The sequence below is a fragment of the Littorina saxatilis genome, linkage group LG3, assembly GCF_037325665.1.
Source record: "Littorina saxatilis isolate snail1 linkage group LG3, US_GU_Lsax_2.0, whole genome shotgun sequence".
Classification (NCBI taxonomy): Eukaryota; Metazoa; Mollusca; class Gastropoda; order Littorinimorpha; family Littorinidae; genus Littorina; species Littorina saxatilis.
Genome location: NC_090247.1, coordinates 66,070,678 through 66,080,677, shown reverse-complemented (window position 1 = coordinate 66,080,677; position 10,000 = coordinate 66,070,678). Strand labels below are relative to the sequence as shown.

Here is a 10,000-nt window from a genome sequence, read left to right as displayed (position 1 = left end):
GGGTTTACATTATCTTTATATATTTAACCAACTTCAGAATTCAACTGGAAAACAAAACCCTGACGCGTGCGTGTTTCTTTCAGGCGAGATATTCTTGCGGCTAGCCGCTCGCGGAGCTAGGAGGCGAGAGTGTGTAACATGAAACGCTTTGGTGGCTACCTACGCAATAATTAAACACCATTGGTTGATACCGAAAAGTTCGTCTGCACTTGTCAGTAAACAGCCATGGACAGCCATAATGAGTGCGACCGCCAATTTTTCTCACCAAGCGAGCAGCCGTGAGCTACCTTGCGTTCGCGGCGAGAATTGCCCAAGAAACGTTACTTCCTCGCCCCACTAGCGTCACTCGACAATTCTAGCCTTTAAGAAACGAGGGACTGTAGGTCTACGTTCTGCCAAGGGCTAATGATGTGGAGTCAGACTAACGCATTGTTTTACACAAATGTACCCTAAAAACAGTACGGTTTTGATACGAGACCACAACACACATTTTCATTGTATATTTATCCACCTTCAGAATTCACAGCGATAACAACACCATGTAGATCTACGTTATGCAATAAACTAATGAAGTGGAATCAGATTGTTGTCTCTAATCACACACCGTCTCTATTGGAAATATATAATTCATTGTTTTACACAAATGTACCCTCAAAACAGCACTGTTTTGATTCGAGACAACAACTCATTTTCTTTGCATATTTATCCACCCACGGCATACATAAGGAAAACAAACCCGTGTAGATCTACGTTGCGCAGTATACTAATGAAGTGGAACCAGACTGTTGTTTCTAATCACACACGGTCTCTATATAAAGCCGCGTTGAAACAATGCTCGATACCTACGATTGCAACGTGCACATTGCCAGCACAACACATCCTTCAGAAGACGTCTTCGTGAAACCCTCACCAACCAAGTGTCATCATGCGTGTCTTGGCTGTTCTCGTTGTTCTTGGCTTGCTCGCCGCATCCTGTGCAGATGGTGAGTATTGAAATGACACTGATTTAAATCTTTGTCTGTCAAAAAGAATGTTATACGATAACTGTTATGGGCAAAATGATTTCCAACTGAGCATGTGTTTTAAATGTTAGATACATTACTTAGGTAAGGTTAAAATAACTATATTACTTAGATATGTTTGAGTTAAATACATTACTTAAATACATTACTTAATATGGTTGAGTTAACTATATTACTTAGAACTTAGATAATGTTTGCGGTAAATACCTTACCTGGATACGGTTGAGTTAAATACATTACTTATATGGGGTAGAGTTATCTACATTACTTAGATGGGATAGAGTTATCTACATTACTTAGATGGGATAGAGTTATCTACATTACTTAGATGGGGTAGAGTTATCTACATTACTTAGATGGGGTAGAGTTATCTACATTACTTAGATGGGGTAGAGTTATCTACATTACTTAGATGGGGTAGAGTTATCTACATTACTTAGATGGGGTAGAGTTATCTACATTACTTAGATGGGGTAGAGTTATCTACATTACTTAGATGGGGTAGAGTTATCTACATTACTTAGATGGGGTAGAGTTATCTACATTACTTAGATGGGGTAGAGTTATCTACATTACTTAGATGGGGTAGAGTTATCTACATTACTTAGATGGGGTAGAGTTATCTACATTACTTAGATGGGGTAGAGTTATCTACATCACTTAGATGGGACTAAAATAACTATATGACTTAGATATGGTTGAGTCAAATACGTTACTTTCATACAGTTGAAGATGCTCGACAAAAATCCTGTGTGGGAAAAGATGGAAGACGTTTAGTTTTTGGTCAAGTTATTGTTGAAGGCCATGTATCGACCCACTCGAAACAGTAGACGGAAATAGTTCCCTGAAGCGAAGGGTGCAAAAGCGAACATTACCAGCCTGTTTTCAACTTCTCTATAGGTGTCTTTCAAATATAGGTTCAGTGAACATTCACGTGAACGTATCTTAGTTTATCCAACACGTAATTGACGAATATCGTGATAAATAGAGAATACTACATGGCTTGCTGTGTCGTACCAAATTTACACGAGTTTTTTTTTTTTAAATATTGAACTGCGAGCGAAAGCAACGAGTGTAAATCTGGTACGAAACAGCAAACCATCTAGTATTCTGTTGATCCTACATACTGTACTTACGTGTATTTTACTGAAAATGTCCTGCAGTCGAGGCAGCTAAATTGAAGACGATTGTTTTGGAACCTCGATCTCTTCTAAAGCCTTGTGCTTTCTATTACGTCAAAGCAAAGAAACGTCACTATGAAAGTGTGGCGTGACGTGTTAGTTCTAAAGATTCATGGAGGGTAATTAGCGAGCGCAATTTTTGTTTCTATAATGACGTTTGTCTCGGTGACTTTGGCACCATAAGCAGTGGAAAAACAGGTCCCTGCCAGACTTGCTTGACATGACCTCATTTACATGATATACACACGTGTGATTTGAACGATTATTATCTCACGGGTGTCTCTCTCACGTATGTAGGATAAACTGCATAATCAACATTTACCAGCATTTATCTGACCAAAAGGCCTCACGTTATGCAGCTGTACCGACAGTTATCTAGGACAGTTATGATTTAAGCGTGGGTGTACAACATGTGCCGGAATTCACTTACGCTGTTTATTTGGTGTAAACTATTACATTAGAAACGATGAACAAAGTCCTGCTGTGGCTGCGTCCTCTGTAGTATTTTCTTTAAAATCTTTTTTTTTCCCGCACACATGCAAAAATGCAGTTCGTACCATTGAGCTTAATCAGATGAGAGAGATAGAAAAAAAACCAGAGATACTACTCTCCTACAAACTGTTCCAAAGCTGGCTTCATCTTCTTTTTTCCCCTGCTACAGCTAAGCCCCGGGACAAAAGGCTGCTTGGCCTGAACCTTGGCTTGGGTGCCTCTGGTTCTGCCAGTGCAGGCTTGGATCTTGGTGGTCTCTTGGGAGGCACTCTTGGCGCTGTCACTGGTCTTGGTGAGTACACCTTGTACGTTCTGTTGTCCTCGTCACGCTGTCACTAGTCCAGGTGAGTACACCTTGTACGTTTTGTACACTTTCACATTCTGCAGGACGTCAGCTGACGTCCCGTGTAACTTGCTTTAACGGGCAACAAACCGTTCAATATGTAGCAAAAAAGAACAAAACAAGAATCAAACAATGAGAGCGTCTGTTGTGTATTCAGTTTTTGCGATAATCTGACCATGCAATCACAGACTCTTTTACATTTAATTCAATTTCATTTCATTAACTTTACCTTTATCATCCCATTGCTGTGAAAATCGGGTCGCTTCCTCGCTAAAACACATCTTGATTGTATTACGTTGTATGTTTGACAGTCCCTGTAGCAAGCTTTTTGTCCGACGTGCAGTAACTGAACATCTTCTCTTAGATTCTGCAAAACCGTATATTTCCAAGCCCCGGTAGTAATTAAGCTAATTATCGTGTTACGTGCAGTCACTCTATGTATGAGTGTGTCATATGTTGCAGTGGGTGATGTTCTGATGCTTGTGAACCAGATTGTCGCCTCGCTGGTCAACGCTCTGCAAGGAGCTTTGGACACTGTGGCAGGTATAATAGGGCAGGACACACACACACACACACACACATGCACACATACACAAACACACACACACACTCACACACACACATGCACACACACACACACACACACACACACACACACACACACACACACACACAGACACATACAAACACATCCCCGTACACCCACACAAACACAAAAGACGCATACTGTTATCACAGCTATCGTCATAATGAGTCTAGGTAAAGACGCAGCTCTAATGACCAAGCAACGTGCATACTGGACTCACAGCTATCGCCATACTGAGTATAGGTAAAGACGCAGTCCTTATGACCAAGCAACGTGCATACTGTTCTCACAGCTATCGCCATAATGAGACTAGATAAAGACGCAGCACTAATGACCAAGCAACGTGCATACTGTTCTCATAGCTATAGCCATAATGAGTCTAGGTAAAGACGTAGATCTAATGACCAAGCAACATGATTACTGTACGTTCTCACAGCTATCGCCATAATGAGTCTAGGTAAAGATGCAGCACTAATGACCAAGCAACGTGCATACTGTTCTCACAGCTATCGCCATAATGAATCCAGGTAAAGACGCAGCTCTAATGACCAAGCAACATGATTACTGTACGTTCTCACAGTTATCGCCATAATGAGTCTAGGTAAAGACGCAGTACTAATGACCAAGTGACGTGCATACTGTTCTCTCAGCTATAGCCATAATGAGTCTAGGTAAAGACGCAGCACGAATGACCAAGTGACGTGCATACTGTTCTCACAGCTATCGCCATAATGAGTCTAGGTAAAGACGCAGCACGAATGACCAAGTGACGTGCATACTGTTCTCACAGCTATCGCCATAATGAGTCTAGGTAAAGACGCAGCTCTAATGACCAAGCAACGTGCATACTGTTCTCACAGCTATCGCCATAATGAGTCTAGGTAAAGACGCAGCTCTAATGACCAAGTGACGTGCATACTGTTCTCACAGCTATCGCCATAATGAGTCTAGGTAAAGACGCAGCTCTAATGACCAAGCAACGTGCATACTGTTCTCACAGCTATCGCCATAATGAGTCTAGGTAAAGACGCAGCCCTTATGACCAAGCAACGTGCATACTGTTCTCACAGCTATCGCCATAATGAGTCTAGGTAAAGACGCAGCTCTAATGACCAAGTGACGTGCATACTGTTCTCACAGCTATCGCCATAATGAGTCTAGGTAAAGACGCAGCACGAATGACCAAGCAACGTGCATACTGTTCTCACAGCTATCGCCATAATGAGTCTAGGTAAAGACGCAGCTCTAATGACCAAGCAACGTGCATACTGGACTCACAGCTATCGCCATACTGAGTATAGGTAAAGACGCAGTCCTTATGACCAAGCAACGTGCATACTGTTCTTACAGCTATCACCATTATGAGTCTAGGTAAAGACGCAGCTCTAATGACCAAGCAACGTGCATACTGTTCTCACAGCTATCGCCATAATGAGACTAGATAAAGACGCAGCACTAATGACCAAGCAACGTGCATACTGTTCTCATAGCTATAGCCATAATGAGTCTAGGTAAAGACGCAGTACTATTGACCAAGTGACGTGCATACTGTTCTCACAGCTATCGCCATAATGAGTCTAGGTAAAGACGCAGCTCTAGTGACCAAGCAACGTGCGTACTGTTCTCACAGCTATCGCCATAATGAGTCTAGGTAAAGACGCAGCTCAAATGACCGAGCAACTTGCATACTGTCCTCACAGCTGTCGCCAACGCCGCCGTACAGATCGTGCAGAACATTGACTTGGGGAACATCGCCTCGGCAGTGGCCGCCATTGTGACAGATGTCGCCAACCTCGACGTCAATGGTCTCGTCAACGGCGTCTTCAACCTGCTCGATGCCGTGAGTTCATGGGCAATTTGCCTTCATTTCTATAGCCATGCATTCTTTTTTAATTTCAATCTTACTGTCCGTGTTTCTTTCTGTTGAGATATGTGACCCTCCACCACGGAATGAGTCGCATGTCACATTTGCATGATTTTCATATTTTTACATTTTCCTAAAGAGTTTTGTATGCTCTATCCAGTGGTGAAAACCGTTTTAGAAACGAGCGAAAACTGTTTGAGTTATAAGCCTGTGACTAAGGTGACCCTCAAACTGTTACCAGACACTCCCCGAACTTATATGAAGCCTAGCGCAGAACCGCGCGAGGTGACATGCGACTCATTTCGTGGTGGAGGGTCACATATTACCCAGATAATACGTGATGCACGTGTTCCTACATGGTGCGATAATGCCGGTGTTTTTCCCAGTGTCTGTCTCTGTGTCTTCTGTCTGGCAGTCTTTTTAGGTTGATTCTTTGTGTGTGATACGTGGGCCGAAGGGCACGAGAGCGTTACCAACCGGAGGAGAGCCAGCCAGTGTGTAGGATTGGTTGACATTAAGATTTGATGTGATTTCAACAAATCAGACCCCGCGGTTTGTTCTCTCCCATTTTGGGTGTCACCCACGTTCGGTTCGTTCACCTCAGCCAGGGCGATGCTGGTCATAGTATCTGTATGGTAGATGATCGTGACGTGATTACGCGCTCGCTCTTTGAAGCTCCACGTCCCCCGCATGCTAAACGACATCTTTGGTTTTGTATGTATGTAGGTATGTATGCATATGTGTTGGTGTGTCGGTGTGTCATGTGTGCAAGTAAAAAGGGTATTGTAGTTGTACATATATTACTTTAGATATTTTTTTGTTATCATGGGTTTTATGAATTTTCTTCTCTTATTCTTTTATAATTATTAATTAATGACCTATATGTGCTGATGACCAATTTAATTTCCTTTGTTGGATCAATAAAATGTTATGAGTTATGAGTTATGAGTTATGGAAGTTCTCAATACGTTCTGACCTGCGTTCTGTCACTGTGTTCTGTCACTGTGTTCTGTCACTGTGTTCTGTCACTGTGTTCTGTCACTGTGTTCTGTCACTGCGTTCTGTCACTGCGTTCTGTCACTGTGTTCTGTCACTGTGTTCTGTCACTGTGTTCTGTCACTGTGTTCTGTCACTGCGTTCTGTCACTGTGTTCTGTCACTGTGTTCTGTCACTGCGTTCTGTCACTGTGTTCTGTCACTGTGTTCTGTCACTGCGTTCTGTCACTGCGTTCTGTCACTGTGTTCTGTCACTGTGTTCTGTCACTGCGTTCTGTCACTGTGTTCTGTCACTGTGTTCTGTCACTGTGTTCTGTCACTGTGTTCTGTCACTGTGTTCTGTCACTGCGTTCTGTCACTGTGTTCTGTCACTGTGTTCTGTCACTGTGTTCTGTCACTGCGTTCTGTCACTGTGTTCTGTCACTGTGTTCTGTCACTGTGTTCTGTCACTGTGTTCTGTCACTGTGTTCTGTCACTGTGTTCTGTCACTGTGTTCTGTCACTGTGTTCTGTCACTGCGTTCTGTCACTGTGTTCTGTCACTGTGTTCTGTCACTGTGTTCTGTCACTGTGTTCTGTCACTGTGTTCTGTCACTGCGTTCTGTCACTGCGTTCTGTCACTGTGTTCTGTCACTGTGTTCTGTCACTGTGTTCTGTCACTGTGTTCTGTCACTGCGTTCTGTCACTGTGTTCTGTCACTGTGTTCTGTCACTGCGTTCTGTCACTGTGTTCTGTCACTGCGTTCTGTCACTGTGTTCTGTCACTGTGTTCTGTCACTGCGTTCTGTCACTGTGTTCTGTCACTGCGTTCTGTCACTGTGTTCTGTCACTGTGTTCTGTCACTGCGTTCTGTCACTGTGTTCTGTCACTGTGATCAGGCGATTTCTGTTCAGTAGATATCACTATGTGTTGATGACCTTCTTGACTGATGTTTTTTGCTGTATTTAGGCGATATTGCTATGTGTTGATGGTCTACGCGTCAACGAAAATCCCTACAGTAGATGTTGATGAATTAGATGTAGGATGAACTAGATGTATGATGTGTGGTCTGCGGTCAGGTGGACATCCATACAGTAGATGTTTATGAACTAGATGTATGATGTGTTGGCTGTGATCAGGTGAACATCCATACAGTAGATGTTTATGAACTAGATGTATGATGTGTTGGCTGTGGTCAGGTGGACATCCCTACAGGAGAAGTTGATGAACTAGCTGTATGATGTTTTGGCTGTGTTCAGGTCGATATCCCTACTGTAGATTATGATGAACTAGATGTATGATGTGTGGGCTGTGTGCAGGTGGACATCCCCGGCGTGCTGAACGAAGTCGTGGGTCTGGTGAGCGGTCTCAACCTTGGCAGGGTGCTGGCCAACCTGGTCGGCAGGCTGGGAATCGACGAAATCCTCGGCATGGTGGTTGACCTGGTGGAAGAGGTCGTTGAGACCGTCGAAGCCGTGTTGAGGCAGCTCATCAGCAGCCTGCCCATCAACCAGCTTCTAGGCGTCGTCAGCGGCGTGGTCAACAGCGCTCTCTCCGCCATCAGCAACGTCGACATCGCTGCTATCCTCCAGGACGTGCTGGGGGGAGTGTCTGCTGCCCTCGAGGCCGTCCTCAGCGTGTCTGCTGGCGTCAATGCTGGTGGAGTCGGTGCTAACGCTAATGCTGGTGCCACGGCCGGTGCCGCCGTCTCCGGATAAACATGGTGAGTCAGACTTCTGCACCAGCGATGATAAGTTCTTGTGCATCTTTTTCTTTTTTTTCTTCCACAATACTCACAAATCAATATACAATCCTTAGACACTAGTGCCGGTAACAATAACCACTACCAACTTCTGAACGTGAAGAATAAAAACAGGACAAAAACAAAACATTCTTCATAGAACCTAGGAAAAGAAAAACAATTAATGTTGATTCTTGTGCATCTTAACTTATGACAATTAAATTGAATGCATCCGCTAGTTAGATAGCTATTTACCTGGTTTGGTTTTGGTGTGTTATTCCCTCTCTTCTTTTGCTTGTTTTAAATTTGAGAGAGAGATTATTGATAGCGTGGGTGCGCGCGTATTTGTTTGTACGTGTGTGTGTGTGTGTGTGTGTGTGTGTGTGTGTGTGTTTGTGCGTGAGTGAGTGTTTGTGTGTGTGTGTGTGTGTGTGTGTGAGTGTTTGTGTGTGTGTGTGTGTGTGTGCGTGTGTGTGTGTGTGTGTGTGTGTGTGTGTGTGTGTGTGTGTGTGTGTGTGTGTGTGTGTGTGTGTGTGTGTGTAACATACTTGTCTGCGCACAGTGAATAATAACCTATGATTTGTGTGCAGCAAAGCAGTGTCGATTCCCTCGCCATGCAATGTGCACAGCCCTTGGTGAAGACTGGACATTACAACGTCGAGACTGCAGTTTCTATTTCCGAATGTTGAAAGCAGTTTTCGATTAATAAATCATTGCAAAGAGAATACTTTGGATTGTGTTTCCTGTTTTGGGTGGAATGTTGAAAATTGTGATACAAATGTGCACATCAAAACACCACACACACACACACACACACACACACACACACACACACACGCTCATACACGTACATATAAAAAGACACACCAACATGCATAAAAACAAACACGCTCACACTCACACACACACACAAACACACACACACACACACACACACACACACACACACACACACACACACACACACACACACACACACACACACACACACACACACACGTGACAACGATCAAACACACATAACAGACGATGTTCGGAAATAACTGTGTCGGGTTTGGATGGGTTATAAAATGAGTACTCTTGCTTTTATTGAGGCAAACTATATCCCACGTGACAATAAGGACAATTCACTAGCGAGGGGTATGTTACAGTATGTAGCACGTGGACAAGGAGCACGTATGGAAAGGTAGCCTGTATAAAGGCAAGCGTATTCACTCTTAGATAACCCATACACACTCAACAGCGTTACTTGTGGAGTGTGTCTGTTATAAGGATACATGACGAGGATTCACAAAGCTGCTGTGCGTAATTCTACAGTCTAATGAACACACATGACAGGCATATTTCGGTAAATAAATCCCTGCGCCTTGAATATGTGCGCGATATAAATTGCATAAAATAAAAAAAATAAAAAATAAAAAAAAATCCCTGCGCTTAGAACTGTACCCACGGAATACGCGCGATATAAGCCTCATATTGATTGATTGATTGACACATGTACGCACACAACCCCTGTATACGTTAGTTTAATTTTTGACCAAATATCACACAGTATGTCGAGATCTGTGTAAAATGTAATTTGTTTGGTAAACAATACAAATAACATTCGTTAAATGATCGATTTTAGTTAGAATTCCTTTTAAGTTTTACGATTGAAGGCACACAAATACGCACTCTTTTGTAGCCGCCTAAATATGAGTTTGTGTCGGACCTTGACGTTACACGGCTCACAGAAGGAAATTCCAATGTTCAATCGATTTATTACACTTTGTTTTACGTTGTCCACAGTTATCATCGGAA

General features: G+C 43.1%; 1 protein-coding gene and 1 long non-coding RNA gene across 2 annotated transcripts in view; one reads left to right on the top strand and one right to left on the bottom strand.

The window, feature by feature from the left end:
- The first annotated feature begins 823 nt into the window (after positions 1 to 823).
- LOC138963015 (uncharacterized) lies at positions 824 to 8,925 on the top strand. The gene is made up of 6 exons (XM_070334987.1): positions 824 to 983; positions 2,865 to 2,987; positions 3,501 to 3,581; positions 5,325 to 5,464; positions 7,779 to 8,182; positions 8,791 to 8,925. The coding sequence occupies exons 1-5, from the start codon at positions 926 to 928 to the stop codon at positions 8,175 to 8,177; spliced, it is 801 nt and encodes a 266-aa protein (XP_070191088.1). The 5' UTR covers positions 824 to 925; the 3' UTR covers positions 8,178 to 8,182; positions 8,791 to 8,925.
- Positions 2,899 to 10,000, bottom strand: part of LOC138963016 (uncharacterized) — a 16,355-nt gene continuing 9,253 nt past the window's right edge. The window contains exon 2 of the long non-coding RNA XR_011454688.1: positions 2,899 to 3,049. This is a non-coding gene — a long non-coding RNA (uncharacterized lncRNA). The remainder of the gene's footprint in view (positions 3,050 to 10,000) is intronic.